The sequence below is a fragment of the Tursiops truncatus genome, chromosome 9, assembly GCF_011762595.2.
Source record: "Tursiops truncatus isolate mTurTru1 chromosome 9, mTurTru1.mat.Y, whole genome shotgun sequence".
Classification (NCBI taxonomy): domain Eukaryota; kingdom Metazoa; phylum Chordata; class Mammalia; order Artiodactyla; family Delphinidae; genus Tursiops; species Tursiops truncatus.
Genome location: NC_047042.1, coordinates 48,950,463 through 48,976,895, shown reverse-complemented (window position 1 = coordinate 48,976,895; position 26,433 = coordinate 48,950,463). Strand labels below are relative to the sequence as shown.

At 40.0% G+C, this 26,433-nt stretch overlaps 1 protein-coding gene and 1 pseudogene across 1 annotated transcript in view; one reads left to right on the top strand and one right to left on the bottom strand.

Annotated features, from left to right (window-relative positions):
- Nucleotides 1–7,367: 7,367 nt before the first annotated feature.
- Nucleotides 7,368–26,433, bottom strand: part of CALCR (calcitonin receptor) — a 65,679-nt gene continuing 46,613 nt past the window's right edge. The window contains exons 8-13 of the mRNA XM_073809707.1: nt 20,306–20,366; nt 20,159–20,225; nt 17,473–17,691; nt 15,018–15,059; nt 7,482–7,688; nt 7,368–7,409 (exon numbers count right to left, since the gene is read on the bottom strand). Coding sequence (XP_073665808.1) covers nt 7,368–7,409; nt 7,482–7,688; nt 15,018–15,059; nt 17,473–17,691; nt 20,159–20,225; nt 20,306–20,366 — 638 coding nt within the window. The remainder of the gene's footprint in view (nt 7,410–7,481; nt 7,689–15,017; nt 15,060–17,472; nt 17,692–20,158; nt 20,226–20,305; nt 20,367–26,433) is intronic.
- Nucleotides 23,184–25,686, top strand: LOC117313592 (ragulator complex protein LAMTOR3 pseudogene; annotated as a pseudogene).

The window sequence follows — 26,433 nt, the reverse complement described above, 5'->3', positions numbered from 1 at the left end:
TCTTTCATTCTAACAGTTGTCTGTTTAACAAGGGACACTATTCCTTATTGATCAAGTGTCTTTATTTTGATGTAAACAAGTTTTTTTTTTTTGGTTTTTTGGTTTATGTTATTTGTTTAAGAAATCTTTTCTGCCCTCAAGCTATTTGTTTGTACATTGTTTTTGTAAATGCATGTATTCATCTTTCACAATTAGTTCTTGATCTCCCTGGAATCTACCTTTTTATGTAGGATTAGTAAGAGATCCAGTTTTATTTTCCTCCATGTTGTGAGCCAGTTTTTCCAACATTGTCAAGGTAATTTCTCACACAACATTTTTCTTCGTGTGTGTGCGTGTGTGTGTCTGTGTGTGCTTGCTTTTACTCCATTGCTCACCTTCTGTTTCTTCTAGAATAAATATATCTAAAGTTTAAGTATCCTTCAAGGAACAGCTTTAGGTATGTCCCATAAAATTAGAGATGTAATGCTTTCCTTATCTAATTAGCATTAATAGTTAAAAACTAACATGACACTAATATAAGACAGTCAACATTCTATAATCTTTATTTATTTATTTTGGCCACACCGTATGGCTTGTGGGATCTCAGTTCCCCAACCAGGGACTGAACCCGGGCCATGAAAGTGAAAGCCCGGAATCCTAACCACTAGGCCAGCAGGGAACTCTCTATAATCTTTAATATCCTTTTGAAAGTCAAGATTGTACAGAAATATTTATTGTTTCAACATCAGATTGTTTAACTTACAATTTTGTTATTAATTTTTAATTTTATTGCATTATGGTCAGAGATCCTCTGAGTGATGTTAATCCTTTGGAATTAATAGAGGTTTCCTTTGTAGTCTTAAATATGGCTGTTTTTGTAAGCATTCTGTGTGTACTCAAAAAAGAATGCATGTTTCCTGTTTGCTGAGCGTATAGTTTGATATCTTTAATAGTTTGAGTTTGGTGATTGTATTTTCCAGATATTTTATAACACTTCTAATATTTTATTTGCATGATCTATTAGATTCTGAAACAAGGAATTTAAAATATTCAGCTACAATTGATAAGTCATCTATTTCTTCCTGAAGTTGTCTTAGTGTTGTTTGGTGTATTTTGCAGCTGTATTTTAAGGTGCATATGAGTTTATAATGGTTATAATCTTCTTGTTCAATTATCCCTTTTTCTAATACATAATTTTCTTTCTGTTCTTTATGCTTTTTTTGCCTTATTAAATTCTATTTCATCATATATATATATTTATCATTTAATATTTATATTTTAGTTCCTTTCATATTAGGCTCTTTAACCTTCTGTGATTTTTTTTTTTTTTTTTTTTTTTTTGAGCCGCACTGTGCAGCATGTGGTATCTTAGTTCCCTGATCAGGGATGGAACCTGTGACCCCTGCAGTGGAAGCGTGCAGTCCTAACCACTGTGGAATGCCAGGGGATTCCGTTAGTCAGATATTGAGAGGATCTCACATTTCTTTTGGTTCATGTTTCCCTAGCATAACTTTCCCATCCATGTTTAATATTTAATTTTCTTTTTGTCTTAGGTGTGTCTCTTGTTGCCTGTACATTGTGGGGCTTTAGTTTTTCACTCCAATATGGGACTATCTGTTTTTAATTGGTGACCAAGGCCACTCTATTATAATTAATCTTATATTAAGATATTTCACACATTTTATGGCCCATACTCATGTTTACTCACCCATATTGCTTTCTTAGCTATCAGATCTCTGTTTCTTCCCCTAAAAGAGAAAGCTTTAGGCTGCTCTCTTGTCATGTTGATCTTGCCCCAGTCTTGTCAATATTAATAAGATTTTAGTTTGGGGTATTCATTTGGCAATCTTTGAGTTTTTCTTATTTGAGGTCTTTTAATCTTTCTTTAATCCTGGAGGATTTAAACAGTATTTTTTCAAATATTCCCCCTCTCTATTTTCATTTTTTGGTCTCCTTTTGGGACTCCTTTTGTCCAGGTGTTGGATAGAGACACTTTCATAGCCACTTTGTAGAATTATGAGCCTACAGATTCATCTTACTGGCTTTGATTTCCCCTTTGGGCCATTCTAAATAATGCCCATGTTTTTTTTTGAGAACTACTAACTAGGTTTTACAAGTCATGCAGCAACATGTCAGGGGAAATCTTTGCTTGACTAATAGAGTAATGGTGGCTATAGCCTGTTTTGATTTACAAAAAGCTGTTGAAGATTCCAACTGAGCCTATTGGGGAAAAAAAATACTGGCTTATGTGGCTCTGGATGAAGAGAAGGAACTGACAGCTGTCTTACTCTGGGCATAGAATGTCTACCATTGAGGACAGGTCTTATTTAGCATTTTGCAGTAGAAAATTATTCCTGGTTTTCAGACTTAGTTTTTTAAAAAATGAGTCACCTCTATCCCTTTCAGTGGGACCAGCCTCCCAGCCCTGCACACCCTTTCACTAGGCACCTGAGTGAAAGCTCAGCTGCAGGGTGAAGTCTCTTTTCTCTGCTTCCAGTTAGATGACCCCTATCTGGCCAGTGTCCTCAGCTCTGACTCATTTGCTTGAGCCAGAAACAGTAATCAAGAATGAACTTGACAGATTTGACTTGGGCTCTGATGCTCACTTTGACCCTCCTTATTCCCAAGCCCCTTTGATACCAGCTTCTATGGCTTGGAGTACTATCCTCCTGACTCTGTAGTTCACCTAGGCCTCATTGCACCTACTATTCCAGGTACAAGTGCTCCTTGGGTCCCCTCTGGTGCACTGCGGCCAGGATCTAAACCAATCTGGTTAGCCCTGTTTGCATCTCCACCAGGGAAGGGCATCCTACAAAATGTGGCAACACTCTTAGTAGGAAACAAAAAGTACTGAATAAGAGCTTTTGCCAGTCCCGCAAGGTGGCAATTTAAAAAGCCAGAGGCATTGGGCACTCTTGATTCAACCCTAGCTCAGCCACTTACTAGCTGTGTGACTGTGGTGGGCATGTTATTCGACTTGGCTTCCACTTAGTTTTCTCATCCCTAAAATGGGGGTAAAATCAGGTTTGGTTGTTATAAGAAGAGGTAAGCTAATGTCCATAGGTTTATATTGACTATGGTGTTTCAATGATTGGTGTTCTTGTTTTCTTCTCAAATCATCTCCATTTGTGGGATGTTCTTCATAAGTTCTCTGTAACTTCATATTAAGCCTCACAATATTCCCCTTGTGATGACAGCATACAGAAGCTATAATGCTGCGTGCAGTGGAGAAGTGCTATATCCAGAGAAATGCTTGCTGCCCTGAGAATTAACCACCTATCCTGCTGGGTGAAGATTTCGAGGGCTTGCAGGTGGATGTCTGTTTCAGCCTGAGAGACCAGTGTCCTAGTTTTGATTAGCCAGTCTGGCAGGGTTGGATGGAAACAGATGTCCTGACCTATTCTAAATGTTTTTTTTTTTTCATTAGAGACATCTCCGTTGGTTTTTATTGAATATGTACTTAGCACTTCACCAGTAACACTCTGAGATTTTATTTGGAGATGATTTCTCCAAATTAAAATGAGATATTAAGTCTCTCAAGTAAAGGAGACTGCAGTGACATGCAGTGGCATTGCTGGTCAATCGGTGAAGAGTGAGACGGTTTTGAGTGTCAGTGGAAGGGTTTCTAGGTAGAATGCATTGGATGTCTGTGAATGGAAAATGGACATAGATCAGTGACCTAAGAGACTGGCTGGTCAATGCTGAAGATAATGGAAAATCTCTGAAATCTTTCAGAGGTGTTTGCTAATCCAAATGAAGGAAGATATGATATTAGAATCTCTTCCTGACCTAAGTTAGCTTAGTTTCAATGGCCGTGTTTTCCCTCCTTCAGTGCTTATTTTTCACAGATATTAAACATGTTAATTCTATGTCCAGAAGAACAAAAACCATCAGAAATACTGTTTTAAATTTTCAAATGTGGTTTTTTTCTTAGTCTTCACACGCACGTATTATTATCCTTTTTCTTTATGCTTCCAGCTAATTCCCCAACCTCCCTCCCCACCTCATACAAATTATCTATGGATTGGTTCAGTAAAATTAATTTTCCTAAGCTTAAGTTAGGAGCGAGGCACCTGTTTCCACTCTCAAAATAACAAATGACCATTTCTTTCTGAGCTTTCTAAATATGCTTTTCTAAATATGTCTTCTGATCCATCCTCCTCATGAATAACCTTATTTTAAACTCTAAGTGTTAACTCCAACCATAAGATGTTGAACTGTAACCTAGCCAATGAAAGAATTACTACTTTAGACCTTATCATCAAGAAAATGAGTCCTTGCTAAGCCTTTATGCAGAGATCTTGTTCTGAGAATACTTCTTATAACTTAGCTGTCCCACCCAGCACTAATGTGGAGAAAAGGTCACACGCAGCTACCACCTCCAACCCCACGTGTGTGTGCTTCCGCCCCAAAGATATCAGTGGTTATGGTTTAAGGGTATGGGTTCACTTGGCAGGTTTGACACAAAGAACTCTGTCATGATGACTTGTTGGATAGCCGAATGAAAGGTGTATGAAACATCTGTTGCATCAATGACAATGAATGCAGGAATGAATGAGAAGGGTTGGAGATCCATGATGACAGCATTTCTATCATTTCTTTTCCAACATCTTTCCCTCCTCCAGGAACCATGATATCCACATGTATCCAAAGGCCAGTTTTGGATCAAAGCAGGTGGGCAGCTGACCCTCTGAGTTCCAGTTACCCTGTGGAAGAATCAGATTTTACGGTATGACGGGAAATTATTTTTGTTCTTCAGTATCACGAGGGTAAGGATATTTGTTTCTCCCAGTGGAACACAAAGGGAAAAATGTAGCCCTGATGTATCCTTTCTGAAAAAGTTCCCCAGATCTCCTGAGGCCAACAATTCTGGTTGCTGTCACGTAGTGTGAAGACCCTACAAATTGCTCCTGTCCCCCTGTATTAATTCATCATAGTTCTCATTTATTCCTCATTTCCAGACCTGAAAATCTTTCCAGTAGTGGCCTTTATGCATTCTAATGATATTTAATTAGTTGCCTTTAATCCAGCCAAAACTATCTTAAAAATCAGTGATTGTAACGATTCTAATGATCTGATGTGATGTTGAACAGTTCATGTCTGGTCCCACAATAGTGAAAAAAAAACCCCAAACAAACAAAAACCCCAAGAATGATAAAAGAATGTGATATTTTCTTGCCCTAGCTTTCTTTGCTGTGTTGCCCAAACTTATACAATATAGATTGCCACTTGCGTGTGGTTTTGCTTTAGCCAAGGGTATGAGAACTGTGCTTTGGAGGGTCTAGTCAAATTGAAGACTGAAGATGGTTGCACTAACAAAGATAATAACCCTGATGTTTCGCATATGGTTTTCTAACCTATATTTTTGGATTATCTTGCCTTCTCCTGTAATACAAGCAGGATGTGATGTCAGCATCCCACGGCTGAAATGAAACAGAATATGGAATGAGTTTAAGAGATGAGATGAATGAATGAAAAGATGAAGAATATGTTTCTTTAGAAAAATATGCACATATACAACTTTTTGCTTATCACATACTCTGTATTAATTCATACATGGATGTAGCATAAGCATTTCACGTAATTTTGGCACTGTGCACATTTCTATAGTAAGCTGTTTGATTTTCTTCAGCCACTACTATATTAGCACAATAGCATCTAGAATATTTCAGCAAGATATTATCACATTTGTTCTAGAGCTGCCAGAAATACTCTGTTTTCCATGTTTGTAAACAAAAATAGGAACGCTATTACATAAACACTGTGATTGGAAAAATACCCTCTTTTCAAATCCTCCCTTACATTCAAAAGTAAAGGAGACTTAAGCTACTTTAGTATCCAAAATACATTTTCTGTGAAAGAATATAATTTTCTTTGGGTGCATTAAATATGCAACCAGAACAAATCAACTTTTTGTCTTTCCAAAACTATATCATTTCTGAAAGGCAGTGGCATAAGATGATGTACATGAGAGGAGATTTGGAAGGCTTCAATGTATCCCTTCATTTAGCATACACATTAACTAACAACTGGTTACTGTTGCAAATTCACAAATTAATTTCAGGTGCTAGTAATGATACTGGTTTACTCAGGGATTTTTGAAGATTTTATATTGCAGGAAGTAAAGAGAGGTATGGGAGTATAATATTGGATTTTAATGAGAAAGTCTATTTTTATTTTAAATGAGTTGTTATATAGTTAAACTTGTAGCAGTAATTTTTTTCCCCCTCCTGTTTCACTAATAGCAGCAAACAAGAGGTCAACTACAAACTGATATCTAATTAGTCCTACTGAATCTTCCTGGAAAAGGCTGAGATCTTGTTAAGTTTAGAAGCTGGGTGTAAAGCAGTTAATGGACTTGTATGGAGTCTTTTAATTACCAGTGTTAAACAAATTTATCTTTTACTGCTAGATAGCACCCAAGGGCAAGAGGTAATCTGCTTTATAAACCTTGGAATGATTTGCTTTATAAATCCTGGAGTTTAGGAAAGGGGAAAACTCTCTTTAAAGAGAGTATTCTCTTCCACTAGGAATTATATTTTTGGCAGTTTTGTGAAAAATTTAGTGATGGATTCTTTGTGACCTCCCAATTTATAAATGTTAGCAACATGAAGGCCAATTCCTCACAGCAGTTAGGGCCTGCGCAACAGATAGGATTATCCAAAACCAAGATGAGCGTCAGTATTAGTAAACCAATTAACAAATTGACCCATCTAAGGTTTAGAGCAAACTGACTCTAAATTTCTTTTTCATTTAAAGCATTACATTTTCCTGCCAAATGCAAATCTTTTCCCCCACACGCACTTGGTCATCTCATCTCTATATTGGAAAGCCACATGGTCTTGTGGAGGTCACATTGTAATTTGTGCAGTTTACATTGTGTGGATGGTAAAACATCTGAGTAACATCAGAATTGATAGAAATTAAAAAAAAATTAAAAATGAGATCCATAGCCAAATACAGAAGTGTCCTAATTAAAGGTTTAGAGTTAAAAAGAAAAACATTGACAGTGATTTTAATTTTTCAAAGGTATAAATGGCTCAAGATTAACTAGGAGCACCCTGTATCTGAACTAGGTCAATTTAACTGTGTTTTACTCGGACACTTTGCTTGCATTACTGTGACGTTTTTATCTCAGTCCTGGATGAAAGATGGAATTCACAGGAGTTCACAAGTGTTACAGAGGGAGACTCCATTCTGAGACTGTCTCCCGGAAGCAACAGTACCAAGTAAAACTTTCTTCAGGTTCACTATGGACAAATGCACTTAATAATTCTCACAAATGAGATGTTTGCTCCTGGGAGGATGGAAATCACTGTAAAAGCATGGTTGGTCTTTCTCCCAGGAAATGAGGGCTCAGTGATCACGATGCTGTATTTGCGTCAGATTCAAGCGGATGACTCTTGCTCGATGATTTCCATGGCGATGACCTCAGCCCCCTCCGTAACGATGACCTCATCACCCTCCATAGCGATGACCTCAGCCCCCTCCATAGCGGTGACCTCAGCCCCCTCCTCGCCTAGGTTGTTGGTGGGCTCGTTCCTTGGCTCCTGATGGCAGATGTAGACAGGCATCTGAGGAGCCTCAGCCAGGGCGGCGGCGGCAGCAGCAGTGGCGGCGGCAGCGTTGGCGGCACGGTTGGCGCGGCGGCGGCCACTCCAGCGCTGGGCTTGGTATTGGTTCCATTGACGCTTCAGAGCAGCTTGGACCTGGAAGAGAAGAGAGAACCTTGTGTTCATACAATGGTCGGAAATGATCTGAGCCAAGTTCATGAGCACAGGTCTTGGAGCTTCTCAGAGGTTAGGGGAGGTTGAACTGTAATTCTCATCTAAAGGGCCGTGTGGTAAATGCTCTGCCTGTGGAATATACCACCTTGGAAGAAGAATCTGCGAACTGGAGAACTGAGTTACTTGCCTCAACTACCACTGCCAAGGTTATTTGCTGTTTTGAGCAAAGGTTTCTTCATTAGCTCTTACAGTCAATGAATGAAAATTTGACTTGGTTTCACATTCAATATGGCATCCACGCCATATTAGGGAGACAGAATTTGAAACCTTTTTATCTGCTACAACCTCTGATACAGCAGAAGCTTTTATCTAAATCTATACATTATCGGTCATGAAAAAAATATATGGAAACCATTGCACAGTTCTGGATTTTATGATAATGGCCTCATACTGTTGATTTTCCTTTATCCAACGTGGCTTGAGATGGGGTGTGCCCGCTAAAGCTGGTTAGTGGTTAACTAACCATGTCTTATTCATTTTTGTATTACCAGATGTCGTGGTGTTTGGCATAGAGCAGTTATTCAACAAATGTTTGTTGAATGGTTGTCAACATCCATTCTAGAATGATTTTCTCCCTCTTTAAGCCAAGAAAATGATCATCCATGACCGTATTGTAATTAGTGCCTTAGCGTCTGGTGGTATTAGGGTGGGATGCTAAAACTGGCTAGAGTGAATTTGAGGAAGAGACTTGAATTCCTCCCTGAGGTGAACTGTAAACCACTAGGTCATCTACAGTTGTGATTAGGTCTTCTCTCTCACGCTGTGGTGTATGCTTTGGGGAATTACTCTTGAGCTCCCATGGGTTGCAATTTTGGAAATTATCAGAAGCAACCACTTGTAATATTGTACCAGCAACAAGCTGTGTGGGAGGGAATGGTTGTCACTGGGTAACATCACATCACCTTTCCTTTCCTTTTCCACTGATAAGGCCATTTCACTGGGTCTCATTTGATGCCATGAAAAAGTATTGAACTTTGGGTCAAGAAACTGATTCTGCCCACATTAGCCATGAAATCTTGGGTAGGATAGTTAACCCCTCTGAGACTCCTTTCTTCAGTACAACTCTTCTACCTCACCTAGCTGTTTGAAGGATTAAATTGTTGCACTATGAATCAAAGTGGCTTCTAAGAGGTAAGTACCATACAAGGAGGCTATTATTCCTATTATTATACTCTTATTATGGCAGGATGGTGGCCTCAGGTCTTTAGACTAAAGGAAACTCTTACGTCATATGTGTGGAGATATATATATATATATATATATACACACACACACACATATATATATATATATATATACACACACACACATATATATATATATATATATATATATATTTGGAGGGTGGTAGTGTTAAGAAAATAAAAAAGAGCTCTTAATTACATAGTTTCTGATCTCATGTTCAGTTCTCTCTCATATATTCCAAGCTAGGTCTCCACAAAGAGTACTCTACAGCCTGGTAAAATATCTGATGCTAATGCAAATGAAAGTTTTCTTCACATTGTGATTTGCACTGGCAAAAGGGTGTTGTTGGATCTTTTGGGAAAAGGAAAGAAAATACTCTTGGTGGGAAGATCACCCTAGGAATATATTTTCAAATACAAAGGTGTTTACTAAAGGTATTAATGAATAAATAGTTCAGACTCTCCCCTTCCATCACTCACTTTGTCCTTCACTTCACTCCCCAAGAAGACAACTATGTTTCCCTATCAGTTTCTGGGCTTTTGCTTTGCAATCTGTGTAGTAGGGAGAGCTACACAAGTGAAGAGAGACTAGACTGATTATATCAGAAAGGACTGATATGAAACCACAGCTGAATATATCTGGGAAAGAGCATCCCTACTGAGTTATACTTTCAGATAAAAAACGTGAGTAAATTTTACTTTTTGCCATGCAATGAAATTTCTCTTTTAGTACCTCTTCATGAATCTAGTAAATATTTAAATTGCTTTCCAATTCTCTTTTGAACTTTGGATTTCTTTACAATGTATTTTCCTGTTGAGACTAACAAAGAGATAGATAGTGATGCTTTATTTGGGTTGTACCGTCTATTAAACAGGTCCTTAAATGCCAGGTTTATAATCCAGGAACTATCAAGTGCCCTGTTGAGGAATTAGGAAATATACTGGCTCAGCATAATTTTGGAGAAGCAATGTCCCCAGACAAAGGGAACTGATAGTTTCTGTGGATTCAGCATCTCTTAAATACCAACATTGTCTTTATAGCTAAAATGCAACACAGATATTTAGAGGTATCCGAGGCAGACAGTGCCCAGCAGGAAAAAAAAGGAAGTCTTTGTTTTGCCTCATCTGTCCTTTTAAAACAATCTCCATTGGATTATCCATGCATACTACTGAAGTACCCAGCATGAGGCCAAAAAGTTTGAAGTCTATTTCAGTTTTTTAAAATTGTTACAGAAATGTTCATAGCCTCCTATAATTGTATTCCAAAGTTATAACCTATCCTTTTGTGTGGAGATGGCAGTCTGCTTCCATTTGTAAACCACACATGTAAGAATAGGCCCTTAGCAGCATGTGAAAGACACTTCAGTTTAATACAGTTTAATAAGGGCAATTATCTCCTGCAATACCACAGGTTGAGCCTAACGCTGCTTTGATCACAAGAATGTGAGCATTGAATCTGAAAAATACAGGGGAGACTCTGGTTGCTCCTGAAAAGCATCAGAAATGGAAGGAGTTGCCCATGGGGTAAGTCTAATATACAAAGTTTTGAATTACATAAATTCATTGCTCGTTATAAAAGCAATTAACACAGATCACTTCACATTTCCTCGATTATGTCAATTTATTGTCAACTTTAAAAAATAGAGCCTTGGTCTGATGGCTTGAAGACATAATTATTACACCTGGCTCTACTATTAACTAACTGTATAAGGTTGGTAACATTTGGGGGCTCCATTTCTATATTTGTAAAAAAGAAACTCAGGTTGGAACGTTCGTGGTTGAATTTGGATGTTTTTATCTTTGGCCTTTGTTTTCCCGTTAAGTTCATTATAAGCACTTGCAGTTATGTGCTGCTGAATGGAAAGTGGGATTTATCCCAGGAGTTCTGATTTTTTTTTCCTTTGTCTAGGACAAAGAAAGCCTTGTTTAGCTTTGAGTCCCAAAGCTTTCTTGAGTCTCTAGAAAGACAATATTTTTGAAAACTAAGTTTTATTGAGAGAAAAAATGTCTAAATAGAAAAACTTATTTTTGCATATGAAGTGGTCTGAAAATAGAACTTTACTAAAAGCAATAGTGTACAGCCACTATGGAGAACAGTATGGAGGTTCCTTAAAAAACTAAAAATAGAACTACCATACGACCCAGCAATCCCACTACTGGGCATTTACCCAGAGAAAACCATAATTCAAAAAGAGTCATGTACCACAATGTTCATTGCAGCTCTATTTACAATAGCCAGGAGATGGAAACAACCTAAGTGTCCATCATCGGATGAATGGATAAAGAAGATGTGGCACATATATACAATGGAATATTACTCAGCCATAAAAAGAAACGAAATTGAGTTATTTGTAGTGAGGTGGATAGACCTAGAGTCTGTCATACAGAGTGAAGTAAGTCAGAAAAAGACAAATACCGTATGCTAATGCATGTATATGGAATCTAAAAAAAAAAAAACGGTCTGAAGAACCTAGGGGCAGGACAGGAATAAAGACGCAGACCTACTAGAGAATGGACTTGGGGACACGGGGAGGGGGAAGGGTAAGTTGGGACGAAGTGAGAGAGTGGCATGGACGTACGTACAGTACCAAATGTAAAATCGATAGCTAGTGGGAAGCAGCCACATAGCACAGGGAGATCAGCTCAGTGCTTTGTGACCACCTAGAGGGGTGGGATAGGGAGGGTGGGAGGGAGACGCAAGAGGGAGGAGATATGGGGATATATATATATGTGTAGCTGATTCACTTTGTTTTAAAGCAGAAACTAACACCATTGTAAAGCCATTATACTCCAATAAAGATGTTAAAGAAATAAAAGCAATACTATAGCAAACATGCAGGATATGACATAGGGAGAGTCCCTTATAGACAGGAAGGGGAAGTGGTAAGTACAGAGCCCTTCCAGTCCCCCCCCCACCAGAGGAAGAGGAGAGAGAGTTATAAAGAAACACAAATGACTTTGCATTTCCACTTCATGGAGGGAATACTTGAAAAAATGGAGAGAAGAAAGGAAGGAATAACAGAAACATTCCTGTACAGCAGGTCTTTCTCTTTGCTTGAGAGCACAGTCCTGAAAATTGATAGCCTTGTAAAGAAGTCCCACTCTTGGCCTGGTACCAGGTCCAACACGGTGCTTGAGCAGTGGAGTGGCAGTGACTATGGCACATACTAAAGACAGGTTCACAGGCCCTTCACAAAGGTGAAGAAAGGGGCCTGAGTTTCCAGGCTCCTCAGGTGGCCTGGAAGGGAGGACTGGTGTCTCAGGATCGGGCTGGGGCCTGCAGAGTGAAAGGATCTCTAGGGTCCTCAGAAGTGAGGGGAGCCACCATGAACTTCAACAGGGGGTACCAGCATAATACTTGGAAACCAGCTGCCCATTTGTTCAAAGGCTTTTGAACTAAATATTTTCTAGAAAGAGACTGTTGTAAACTATTAGAGGCTGGTGGAATGAGCTCTTCAAAGCAAGCTAAGTTACAGCAAATAAACAAAATTTTAGGTTTCACACATTTCAATTTGTGACTATTAAATTGAGATCCTTCTAGACCTTGCTGCTTTGATCCACAAACTATTTTATCCACAGTACATGGGCAAGAAAAATGGAAAACCTGCACTGTGCTGTTAGTACTCCCAATTTTTAAGCTACTGCTTAGAAAAACTGGGCCTCTCCATAGGTGTAATCATCTTTTTGTGGTCTCTTAGATACTTAATTAACAATTTACTGAAATGATTGGGTGGTCAATGTCCACACTCTTGGAAAAGTTGTGGGAAATGTCTGTTACATAAGCGTGCTCTCATGCTCATCTCCTGATTCCTCGTACTGTAATCCTCAAAATTCCTTTCCTGCTTTTAACCTACCCATTGACTATCTGATCCATTTCCATAGTAGGAGTCACTGATAACATATGGATAATAAACAAAAATTAAAACCTGTATCTTCTTTGTAGAACTGACATATTAGCTCCCTAGATCTCTGCTAAAATGTAACATTCAGCCAGGCAAAGCCTGATCACAACCATGCGGCTGGAAATCACCTTCTGCATGTGTAAGCGCCCTGCCCATGTTCAGTGTTGTAAGACAGTAAGCTCACAGGAGGCCCAGATGCCTGCAATCCATGGGGCTGAGCTGATATGACATTTGGCAGAGTACTCAGTGTTATTAGAAATGTCACACTGGTACATTCCCCCAGTAACATGATACTAACTAAAATGGGGATGGTTTCTTCCAAAAGCAGAGGTAACATACTTGAATTAGAGACTTTCAATTGTTAGGAGCACCTCTGGCCTTGCTTTCTACGCCTGCCACTTCAAAGACGGCATCATGGATAAGACACAATCAGTATTGAAGTATTTTTACAAATGCATGCAAGCCTTTCGTGTTTTCAAGGTATGCCCATCCTGAACCTGATTTTTATATTAGCCCTGTATCGATATTATTTTAGATGAAAACATTTATTTTGTATGCCACCTGAGCCAACTCAAAAGGCAGAGATATTCATTCACAGAAATTGATATAAAGATGGGGTGACCTAAGCCCTATCTATTTATTAGTTTTTACTGTTCTTAAAAGACACTTTAGGGCCTCCCTGGTGGCGCAGTGGTTGAGAGTCCGCCTGCTGATGCAGGGGACACGGGTTCGTGCCCCAGTCTGGGAAGATCCCACATGCCGCGGGGCGGCTGGGCCCGTGAGCCATGGCCACTGAGCCTGCGCGTCCAGAGCCTGTGCTCCGCAACGGGAGAGGCCACAGCAGTGAGAGGCCCGCGTACCGCAAAAAAAAAAAAAAAAAAAAAAATCAATCAACAGCAACAGCTGTTGATCTTCCTCGGAAGATCCCTGGCAGCACATCACACACGCAGGCCTTAAAATGACCACACAGGATTGGAACTTTTTTTTTTTTTTTTTTTTTTGCGGTACGCGGGTCTCTCACCGTTGTGGCCTCTCCCTCTGCGGAGCACAGGCTCCGGATGCGCAGGCTCAGCGGCCACGGCACACGGGCCTAGTTGCTCCGCAGCATGTGGGATCTTCCCAGACCGGGGCACGAACCCGTGTCCCCTGCATTGGCAGGCGAACTCTCAACCACTGCGCCACCAGGGAAGCCCCATTGATCTTTTAACAAAATGTGATTTGCCTTGGTATAAAATTATTCTTTATAGGAATTAATTTAAAATTATCACATACTTTTACATTAAAAGTTATGAGATGTATAACTCAAGAAAGCGTACTAACAAAACTTCAGGAAGGAGTCATAGACATAATGCCGTGCAGTGGAAGATTTAGTCCATTTAATTGGAAATCAGGAAATCTGGGTTCTAGTCCTGGTTATAAACTATGATTGTGACATTGGGCAAGTCACGTGATCTTTCCGGAGTTTAGATTTCTCACCTGAAAAATGAGGGAGCTTTCAAATCATGTTCTTTGAAGCCCTGGAAGTTCTTTGGTACAAATTTAAGCAGCTCCACTTTTGTTTTACAAATTGGGCTCCCAGGCAAGATATCATTGGAAGAAAGGGAACTCTGGCTAAAAAAACCCTTAAAACACTGGCCATGTGGATCTTTAGATTTTACTGATCTAAATATTCAGATAACAAATTACTTATTCCCTTTTGAGTCTTAACTCCAGGGTGATTTTCAAAGCGTTGAATAAGTGGTATGACACTGGCATCAAGCAACTGGAAAAGAGGGCAGTGAACCAGGACAAACTGGCTGGATATTGGTTCTGCCCTAGTGAGGAGGTGGGTCTTCCAAAGGGAATGGGGATGTGACTTCGATTCTACGGGAATCCAGAATAGCTTTCACTGTTGCTGCTCACGGTGCCGACCAGCTTAAGGTACCATCCAAGGAAATGAGAATTTAGCTACCTGTCTGGATAATATCTTCAGTTGTACCACACAAAAGCACAGGTAAGATTCAACTTGCAGTAGTGGAAAAAAATATGATCCAGCTAGTCATGAAACCCTGAAAGGTCACCTATAGAAGTGAGAGCAAATGAAAAGTGCACAGAGGCCCTTTGGAGACTGTAAAGTGCTGGCTTTATATACACGAGTGACGGTATTACATGTAACACACGCTTACCTCGTGGTTGCAGAAGCAGTAAATGACGGCAACAAAGAGTCCCTAAAAAGAGGAGGAAAAAGAGAGTTGAAATTATTTTTGTGTGCATTGTGTTGTCAGTAATCCATATAAACAGACGACCTGGAGAGGAACATTTCACTACGGCAATAGCAAGTCAGGGCTCGATGAAAGTTACTACCACTCATGTTCAGTGCTTCACTACAAGAATATTCCATTAGAAATGCCTTTTTCTCGTTAGGATTCTATTGCTTGGCTAAAAAGACTACTCTCGTCAATCTGGTTAACATATTACGGCCTTTAACGTGGAGATTTATAGCAGAATATGCTGGTTACAGGGGATTTGAAAAGAATCTTTGTACCTAAAACACTTAAAAACTGAGATCTTGTAGCGTTTAGTAGAGAAAACTTTTGCAAGCACAAGTGTCACAGTCAGTGCATGGCTGTGGGCGACTCTGCCCTGTGTCCTCATGGTGAACTAGTGCAGTACTGTTCCCACAGCTAAGTCCATCTCTCCAATAAGGACGTGGACTAAGTAACTTCTGAGGTTCGGGTCACTACTCAGAAGATTCCTTGTGTCCAGGCTTTAACTGCCTATAGAAATGGCCAAAATAATAGATCAGATTATTAAAATAATTCCTAAACTTAATTTTAAGCCCTATTAATCTTGACCTCTTTCTTCACATTAAGCCTCAGCAGTAGAAAATAAAACTAATTGGACATGAATAATTGAGACAGCAGAACTCTGGCCTAAGAGCCTGTAGCAGACCCACTTCTGCCTTAGGACACGCCATGTCCCACCCTTGCTTTCAAAGTACCTCACACTGTGCCTTCAACGAGGCTTTGAAGCAAAGTGAACGGAAACAAGGTAGCCACTCTCCACCCCTGTGTGGCAGACATGGGACCACCTGGGACGACCCCCAAGAGGCTGCTCCATTCTCTCCCACATGAGAAGAGACCTGGATACATTTCCCTATGTAGTCACTAAACTGTCAAAGATGGATTCCTGACATCCCTCTGACCGACGGAGGGTGACAGAGCAGGAGACGTGGATGCTCTGTGCAAATTCATTACAGCTCCTGGAAAAACAATTCAATGTGTATTTATGAAAAGAGGGTCTGAAAGTTACTGTATGGGAGACAGAGTATATGCATGGGTGGGACCAGCTGAGGGTCCTGGGAGTAATAGGAAAGCAGAAGCAATAAAGTGCTCACAAAACCTGGTTTCCTTCACAGTTTGGGCTGTTGGCTTGGAGGCTGTAAGTTATGAGATTTTAGGTCAGCTTTAGAGTTATATCTCCTGACTTTGCCACTAACCAGAAAAGCCCATTTCCTTATTCTTAATAGGCATAAAAATACTTACCTCACACATGAAGTGCTACATATTAGTGAATGGTAGCTATAATTATGATGATTTCTGATTGGACAACGTGAGAGTGTCAGCCATACCCGTTCTCTGTGGTCTGCCTGACATTGTAGGGATGGCTAAAATATAGGTATTCCAAGGTTCTGACCTCTCTAATGAGAGCCAAGGCAATGAAGTGAAGTGACTGGAAACTGGCTTCCAGTTTAAGAGGGATATAGATGCCAGCTCGGGGTCCAGTGTTGGCATTTCACACTGATAGAAACATCTGCTTCTCTGCCCTGTGTTTTCATGGCATTAGCGACTATACTGATAATAATCCAGGTTGGAAAGCCAATTGGCACTGGTTACATTAGTCTTCAACAGTCCCCTCAATAAAGCAAAACCAAATGTGGCCCTCGGATGCTGGGGAGGGGAAGGAAAGGTCAAAAGCACTGTGGGAGGGACTTCCCTGGTGGCGCAGTGGTTAAGAATCCGCCTGCCAACGCAGGGGGACACGGGTTCAAGCCCTGGTCCTGGAAGATCCCACATGCCATAGAGCAACTGAGCCCTTGTGCCACAACTGCTGAGCCTGCGCTCTAGAGCCCATGAGCCACAACTACTGAGCCTGAATACCACAATTACTGAATCCCATGCGCCTAGAGCCCGTGCTCTGCAACAAGAGAAGCCACCGCAATGAGAAGCGTGCACATCTCAATGAAGAGTAGCCTCCGCTCACCGCAAGTAGAGAAAGCCTGCGCGCAGCAATGAAGACCCAACGCAGCCATAAATAAATAAGTGAATGAGTGAGTGAATGAATGAATGAATGAAAAAAAGCACTGTGGGAGTAGCTCTGCAGTGGGTCAGTCTCTGGACAAATATATTTGTTCTCGAAAGATGTATTCTCAAAGCTCATACCTCCTGTTTCCTGTCTCCTTGCCCAATTTTAAGATTCAAAACGTGGGAAAGCAGACAGTGAGAGAGACAGAGAAGGTAACGTGTTACCTTCCGGGTAACACGTGTTCTAAAGGGTCATTCTCATCTCAGAGGAGCCCCAGAAAACTGTGGGCCCTGCACCAACTAGCTGAGTGAGTGGTTGAATAAGTGCTTTCCCTACCTGGAAGTGAATCAGAGAGTGCATCACATAGTCGTAGATCCTTCCAAGCACTGGGTGGGAAGGTCTCCAGGGAAGGACGACGAACTGGACCCCCAGCAGGGGCACCAGGATCAGAGTGGCCCTCACCGCCTTCAGGTACATGTGCGATTCCTCCTCCTGGGATTCCTTCATTTTCTTCACAAGCACCCGGACGATGTTGAGCAAAAAGAAGAAGTTGATCTGCAAAGATATGATTGTTCTGAGCAAATTCTCCAGGTCAGCGCCCCTGAAGGACACCACTTCCCTCAGTTCTCGTTTATCCAGTGTGGGGAGCAGATAGCACCTACACAGGACACAAGTGGCTGCCTGAGAGGTAATATAATCGGCTCCATGTTACGAGAACACGGAGCATCAGTAGAGCCAAATACTCTTACAGACGTGAATTAACATTTCCCCCCCCTTTTTCCCTATATGAGAAAATAATTTCCTGTATATGTAAGTATATAAGGTTCAACTCTAAGGAAGGTATTTTATTCTTTATTTAGGTTTTTATAATTTTTACAAAGGAAGTCAAATGACACTTTTAGATTTCTCTTTCTTATCTTTTCATTATGAAGATTTTTCCCTTAGGCAGGACTACTTAACTAAAAGTAAAATGAGGGCTGAAAAATTTATCTGTAAAGCTTATGCAGTGGAGAAAGCTAACCCAGGCTTTTTTTCTAATAACACTTTTCAAAAGAAATCACTTCATTGAGGTGTAATGTATGTTCAATAAAATGGAGATTTTAAGTTTACATTTGGGAAGTTTAGACAAATGTATGTACCTGTGTAACAACCACTCCAAGCAAGAGAAGAGCATTTCCACCACCCCAGAAAGTCCCCTCTCGCCCCTTTGCAGTCAACAACTCCCGGACCCCACCTCCAGCAACTGCTGATTCCTATCATCACAGAAATGGAGTAATATATGGTGTGTATTCTTTTGTGTCTGGTTTCTTTGGTTTAACATACTATCTGTGGGATTCATTTGTGTTGTGTGTATTGGCATGTCATTCATTTTTACTGCTGAGTAGTACTGCATTATATAAATAATACATATACATAATTTGTTTATTCATTCTTCTGTTTATGGAAATTGGAATGGTTTCCAAAATTTGACTATTATGAATAAGCATGCTGTGAATACTTGTATACAAGTCTTTGTGTGGGCATGTTTTCATTTCACTTGAATAAGTATCTAGGAGTGGAATGGCCTGTTCATATGGTAAGTGTATGTTTAACTTTGAGAAACTGCCACGCTGTTTTCCAAAGAGGTGGCTTCATGTTGTATTCCCTCCAGCATTATATGAGAATTCCAGTTGCTCTTCACCCTTGCCAACACTTGGTACGGTCACTTTTTAATATCAGCCATTCTAGTGGATCACAAATTACTTTTGGCTGTGAAGATTAGTTTTAAAACCAAGGTTGTGGGCTTCCCTGGTGGCGCAGTGGTTGAGAGTCCGCCTGCCGATGCAGGGGACACGGGTTCGTGCCCCGGTCCGGGAAGATCCCACATGCCGCGGAGCGGCTGGGCCCGTGAGCCATGGCCGCTGAGCCTGCGCGTCCGGAGCCTGTGCTCCGCAACGGGAGAGGCCACAACAGTGAGGGGCCCGCGTACCGCAAAAAAAAAAAAAAAAAAAACCAAGGTTGTTTTTAAAATTTAATTGATCATTTATTTTAAAATAATTAGAATAATTCTTCTACCTGGAATAGAAATAAATGTTATTACCCCAAAAATTCAAGAAAGGAAAGAGACCTTTAATAAAAATTGAATTCTTATGGGGTGTTGTGTCAATATTCAAGACCCACGTTAGTAGGTCCTTGTGAGCGCAGTTGAACTAGTAAGTACACCACTACTCTGAAAAATGGCAAAAGAAATTGAATTTGCATTGGAAAGGCCAGGAAAGTTAGGAGACAGCCCGGGTGATAACCCAATTTGATCAGTTACTAACGGATGCTGCTTCAGTGCAGGAGCAGAATATGGTCTATGACTCCGACTGTTTTTATTTTTCTTACTCTTACCTGAAGAAAACACTATCTTTGAGGTTAATGGGGAAAATAATGTCTAAATTTTAAATTTGATGGTTCTGATGATGGCCAACATACAGTAAACCATGGGTGGAAATAAAGAGCTTGCATATAGATTCAGACAGTCATATTTTCTCCTGGCCCAACTTCTTACTTAGTCATGTGATCTTAAGTGAGTTTACTTGAGTCTTTGGGTCTAGTTTTCCTAATGAGTAAAATGTCTCAATGTATCCACTTGGAAGGTCTGCTATTAGTAACAGCATGGCAAGGTATGTGAAGCGCCTGAAATGCTTTAAGTGCATGTTCAGTAGTAGTTATGATGATAGCTCATGGACCAAAGGTGAAATGGAAGATGGTTTAGTTTGGCAAAGCCCAGGGAAAAATGCTGCAGGGGGACTTTGTGGTCTTTCACTTTCTTATTAGCAACATCCTGACCTTTGGTCTTTAACTAGGAGAATTTATAGAATTGTTGAAAAAAAAAAAAGAACACCTATATTGTTGCTATGGCTTGTATAGAAATGAGCTTATGCCCCTCCACCCAATTGTAGTAAATAAAAATCATTTTTAAAAAGACTCAAATTGTTCTTATTATAGATTATCATTGAATTAACTGTTAATAATGGATTTAAAAAGCAATTCTCACCACTAATGCCCCCATGACAGGACCATGGATGATGTAAAGCAGGTTGGTGTCCACACTCAGCCAGCAGCTAAAAAAAAAGAGGAGGGAATACATCAATACAATTGCATTTTATTTTCAAATATGTTAACTAAGAAACACAATACTTACTTGTCATTGAATAGCAGTGCCCTTGCGATAGCATGGGCAGTGGTTGGCACCAGCGGGAGCCCTAAAATGTGAAAAAGTACAAAAGCTATAACTACAGTTTTATAGAAATTGTAGTTTACTTTCAAGAATAGTGGCAAATTTAATGTCTTGTCAACATATTGCCCTGATGTTTTTGTGCAGATTATCTTTGGTCAAACCAGGTAAAAATGCTCTTAGTTAGAACATCATGTGCTGTCAGAGAGTTTGGTTAACAGCATCCAGATAATTAAAAGCCTTTCACAAATTATCCAGTGTGGTAGGTACATTATTACTCTCGCTATGACCATAATACCATTGTTATGTCTATGATGATGATGATGACTATTAATTGAGACCAGAATGCTTTTCATTGTGTGTGAACTGGGCTCTCTTACACAATGGAGGTGGGTTGTCCTGAAGGGAAGGGACCGGAGATGGCATATGAAAGCCATAGTCTGATTGCTCCAAAGACTTCTTTGTGCTCTCAGTATTTCTTCCGGGCTTTTTGTTTTTCTGTTTATATCATGTGCATTGATCCTATTTTCTTTCAACAAGAACACTTCAGAGTAGCTAGTACATACCCTACCCTCTGTAAGTTCTGGCTCCAGGACCTTTTATTAAAGCAGCTCAGAATCTACTTCCCTGAGTAAACTTGAAGTACGAGTCAAAAACAGCTTTGAGTTTATAAATGGAACGATGGAGATAGCTGCTGGCGATGCGTCCTGTCAGTCTGAATCTTTTAAAAATCAACCTTTATTCTATAAAAGTTATCTAGAGTAAAGTTGTAACTTTTGTAAAAAAAAAAAAAAATTCTTTTTCTCAAATATACCCATGCACAATAGAAAACTTTTTGATTTGGTTGACACATTTGTAGACAGAGTTTTAAAACTACTATCAGTTAAGAAATGTGTCTCAGAAGTGAATCAGACCTCCACACTTTTATTTTCTGTGAATTATATGCAAAAAGAGACTCAGAACATTGAGTTTTCACCAAAGAACCATCTTAGCTTCTTAACCCATGAAGCATATAATTCAAAATAGGACCATCAAATGTTTGACTTCGAAGAATTTTGAGTCTATTTAACACAAAACATGATTGTGTTTTATTCACAGCAGTTCTAACATCCCACTCAGGTTTAGAATCAGAAATTCACTCTCTGACTTTACTTTGAAATACACATTTTAGAATTAGACAGCAAGAGAGGCAATATGGAGACTTCACTTCCACCTTGTCATTTTGTAGAAAGGAAAATGTGATTCTTACTTAATACAGAGAAGAGTATAGACCCATATCTGTTAATTCCTAGGGCTCTTCACCTGCTTCTAGCCATGATGTCACTTTTTACAGTTTATTTTTTCTTTCCTTTTCCTCTTCTTCCAGGCTTCAAGCGTCATAACAACCTTTCCCGCCCACTAAAGATGGTCAGAGTAAGAATAATCCTCTCTCCCCAGGATTCTTCTTCAGGAGTGCTGGATAAATTCTACTTGTTCATTATAAAAGCCCATGGGTGGGGGAGTTCCTTCTTTGATTTATAACAATGGGAGAAACAGCAAGGCGAAGAATCAATCTGAAGAGGGTTGTAAAATAAATGATTTTTCTGAGAACTAAACTTCAGTGTTTGAAGTTGCTTCGATCTGAGAGAAATTGACCAGTAAGCCATCCAGTGCAGACTTGTAAGGAAGTAACTACTGAAAGAAGCCTTTTTTCATTTTCTGTTGGGGGGAAGTTCACCACCAGATACTTTTCACCCAGAGGGTGATGTTCATACTGTCTCTTACAATTCTTTGAGATGGAGTGGGGAATATTACAGCAGAAATGAATGGATGAGATGTACATCACCTGCAAACAAAGTTAGGTCTTAGGACGTAGCTTTCTTGGGTCAAATATTCTGCTGTCCCACTTTCAGACTCTTTTCAAAACATAGGTTACACCTTATTTCATGGCATTGGACCTAAATTTTAGGAGCCATCGTACTGTTTTGGTGTGAAAATAATTTCAAAAGGACAATAAAAATATCCACTAGAAATTTCTTCTCTGCTCTATTAAATTCTTTAAAGTTTCTGTGAAACTATTTTTGTTGAGAATTTATTTTGGTTGTAATTTTACTTGTTTTCCTCCCATCCAAAGATAATGCTTGCCTGAAGTTCTAAGAGAAGGCTATTGCTTTAAAAGAAGTCATCATAGCTGTCTTACAATTTTGTTCTCAGAAGTGAGATTTGGTACTGTGATTTTTGAATGGTAAAGAGTCTGGTGGAATTTTAGTGTGTGCAGGAGTGGAGAAAGATAGATTTAGCCCAGGCATGTTTAAAAAAATAATAATTACATTTTAGAACTATACTTGTTGACTATCTTTCTAACCATCTATGGGAATTTAAATCCTTCTCATTCTTTTAAATGGACGATTCTGTGCTTACCTTACTGAATGTGATGTTCCTTAGGATTCTACTTGAATCATTCTGATAAAGTTTTAAGTATTCTCTGATTAAGATATCCCATAAATATTTTACTTATTTTCATTACCTTCTTTTTGATACAACAGCTTGTTCTTTTTTCCTTTGAATTGTAACACACATGAACATGGGTGTTAAGCAGATGTCTTCAAAGAGCTGACTGCGATAATGCTAAAAGTTTTATAACGAATTCACAGTGCATCAGTATGGAAAGAGCAGTAGAAATTGCTCCTTCCAGGGTGCTCATCTCTGCTGAATGTCACAAGCAAGAATAAATTTGCAGCCTTTTGCTTCCATGAGAAATTTTCTGAGTGTGGCAGACAGATGTTTTTAAATAGTCAAAATTGGGACAAGAAGTATGCCATACATTTTACTTCAAAGGAAATAAGTAAACTAGATCAGACAGGAATGGTGTCTGGGGGGGGGGCCGGGGGGATGTTATTTTCAGGTTTTCAGTTTGAAGGCATCTGACCAGTACCAATCATTATTATTGTGATAATCAGAATTGCTATTGGGGGGAATTAAATTGTAGCTAGTTGATTCCTGGCATGACCAGTTTCAGAAGACTAGAGATCACTGGGAGGGTATGTATGAAGCTGAGAAGGGCAGGGGAAGGAAAGGCTGGGACTAAAAGAAAAAACAACAAAAAACAAGTTTGATTGTATGCTGGCCTGTTTTGAGGACAGGGAGAAACAGGAGGACCTAGCACCTGAGGGGGATGGGCAGGATAGTCAGAAGCTTGATTTCTAACCTTACTGGATGGTTAAAAAATCCAGGATGCTGGGCTGCTGCCAGGATACAGCCCTTTTAGTAGCCCTGCTGCATTCTGGCTGTTGACTTCCATGAGATACTCCAGAGTGTGAGAATTTCTCTTTCTGACTAAATTAGAATATCTTATTATCTGTTACTTACAACCAAAGAGCTGTAGCATCATCAGTTCAACTTTGAGGCAACCCAAATATCTGCCCTACTGACCCACCATTAAAGGATTATCCCATTGGGTTCGGGTAATGTATTGATACTTGGTTAAAATCCATGTGTTCCTATGAGGGAGGGTTGACCAGTAAATGAATATTGCATAGGGCCATCCCTGGAGTAAATTGTGGAGAAGACTTTGGGCTGCTTACATGGCTTCCCTGAGGCATTTCTTTACAGTTGGTAACAATAATTGTTGGGCAGGGGTTTAACTACAAAGTGTGTTGTTTTCAGAAAGCCTTTGAATTATCCTCCCTCCTCATGAAATTTTGCCTCTCTTATGGATATTTTTAGGGGCTCCCCCAAATGCTGTATTAAAAGTCAGGCTTAGCTGAAGGCAATCCACAGCTTCTGCTCCAAGAGTCATAGTCACCCTGTCAGTGGAGAGTAAGGGCAGCTCTTGGCTCTACAGACAGTGTGGAATGGCCCTCGGGATCCTCCTCCACTCTGGAAGTTTCACTGCATGTGTTTTTGTCCCAGAGCTTTGTCCCTCTCACTGCCTTACTATCTGTCTGCTTCCCTTCCACCAGTGGAGCTGTTCTTTTAGCAGCCCTCGGGGAAAGGGAACAATTCTAGAGAGTCCCCAGGGACCTCAGCACCCTTAGTCAATTTGTACAGAAGTAGCCACACCTCACAAATCACGTGACAGCGGCTTTTAGAGGAAGCTGTCTCAGAAGCTGTCCTCTGAAGTGACAGCTCAGAGAAGCAGGCAGCCCAGAAACCCAGGCGTGGAGATTGATCCTGCCAGAGAAAGGGGTTCATGATGGCGGATTACCTACAACGATTCCTGTAGAAAAAATCACCACGTGTTGAGGGGCTCCATGGTATTGCTGTATCGGATACAGGCGGAGTGCCTTTCATTAAAGTGGCCAGTGATAATGCCCCAGAGCATGCTTTGAGACCGGGTTTCTTGTCTACTTTTGCCCTTGCAACAGACCAAGGGAGCAAACTTGGATTTCAAAAAATAAAAGTATCACCTGTTACTATAACACCTACCAGATTGGTTCAATTCAGTCGTTTACCTTTGGTGGTGAGTTTCATAGCCAGCAGCAATGCTAATACAGGACTAATTGTCAGCCTAGAAAAGGAACTTGCTCCATTATTTGAAGAGTTGAGACAAGTTGTGGAAGTTTCTTAATCTGGCAGTGGTTTCTAGGTATACCTTATCTTCATTATGATAGACATAGTGTCAATCCAGCAATCTGTAGACTACAGCAACACTTGTATCCATGTACTCAAGAAAGGGCCCCTTTTTCCACTTTACACTAGAGAAAGAGCCTATAGATAGAATTTATGGACAGACTGATTGTCATTTTTGCTTGTGTAGGGCCTTTTCTTATTTGGGAGATCTGGGGATTCCACAGAAATGGTTCAATCTATCACAGCTCCTATGGAGTTAGTCCAGTCACCAAATATGCATGAGATTCTATTCGGTGGCTCAGAATCAAAATGATACTTTGATCCACCTGAGCCATGAAGTGCTCTCTACTGTACAATATGCCAGGCCTGCAGAAGGAAGCAGACTCTTTTTATTGTGAATGGTGAGAACATATTTTTCTTCATATTATTTTCTTTGCATTGAGTGTGAGGAAGATTAAAATGGCTTCGTAGAAGTACTAGAATCAGTACAATCACTAACTTTCCTTTGTATATATTACTTCGCAGTATAGGTGAGTATTACTAACTGATTTGATTCTTCTCAGAGGGTGCTGCTCTTTAATGGAAATGAAAATGATAGCTGATCGTTTTTTCTTCTATTCTGCCTTCTATAACCAATCGGTGTTTTTTAATGTTTGTGTATTCTTTATAAAATGTAGATGTGATTCATTATTGAATTGTTTCCAATATTGGTATGTATGTAAACATGGTAGTATAGCCCTTTTTTTCATACTTGAGTATAAATAAAATAGTATTTTTAAAAGTACAGTTTGAGCACTACATAGGTTTTTTTCCCCCAGACTGTTTTTAAACGTTTAAAGACTACAATTAACTTAATTCACTCTTTCAACCACATGAATAAGTGACTGTTTCTCATCTGGTATGGAGACTGTTTCACCTAACATAAACTGTCAATTGGAAAATAAACCTTATCCATGAACCTTGAAAAAAAAAGAAGCAGCAGCAGCCACACCTCAAACAGTCCCACCATAAGCTTTTCAAAGCCATTGCCATGCACTGTGAGGTCAGGTAGGTTCTACTTGGAGGCCCATGTGGTTATGTCTGTTGCTTAGCTGGACTCCACTTCCTGAACCTTCACTAGAGGAGTCCTGCTGATGGATTGACAGGAAGGAACACTCTTGAGGAAGGGAAGTGGGTCCAGGGTAGGGGAGTACAGAATTCAAAATGTGAAATTCTCCTTTGCTCTACAAACAGGTGATCAATAAAACTGAAGGGGGTCTAATCAGATCTCTCAATCAGCACATGTTTTCAGTCCATCTGTTAACTGAGTTTGTTTCCTGAAGACATTCTCATAGTCATACCCCTCCTTCGCTGCACTCACTCTCCTGCTATCACAGTCCATGTGAACTTGTTAAAAAGCTTCTACCAAGTTCTCCTGGAGACTGAACTCCTGCCAGCACCTGTGTCCCGTCTCTCCTCAAAGGACCTCAGCCCCTGCCTGCTCTCTGACCAAGACTAGAAGAAGACTGTGAATATACAGACAGAGGTAAAGGTGGCTCAAAACT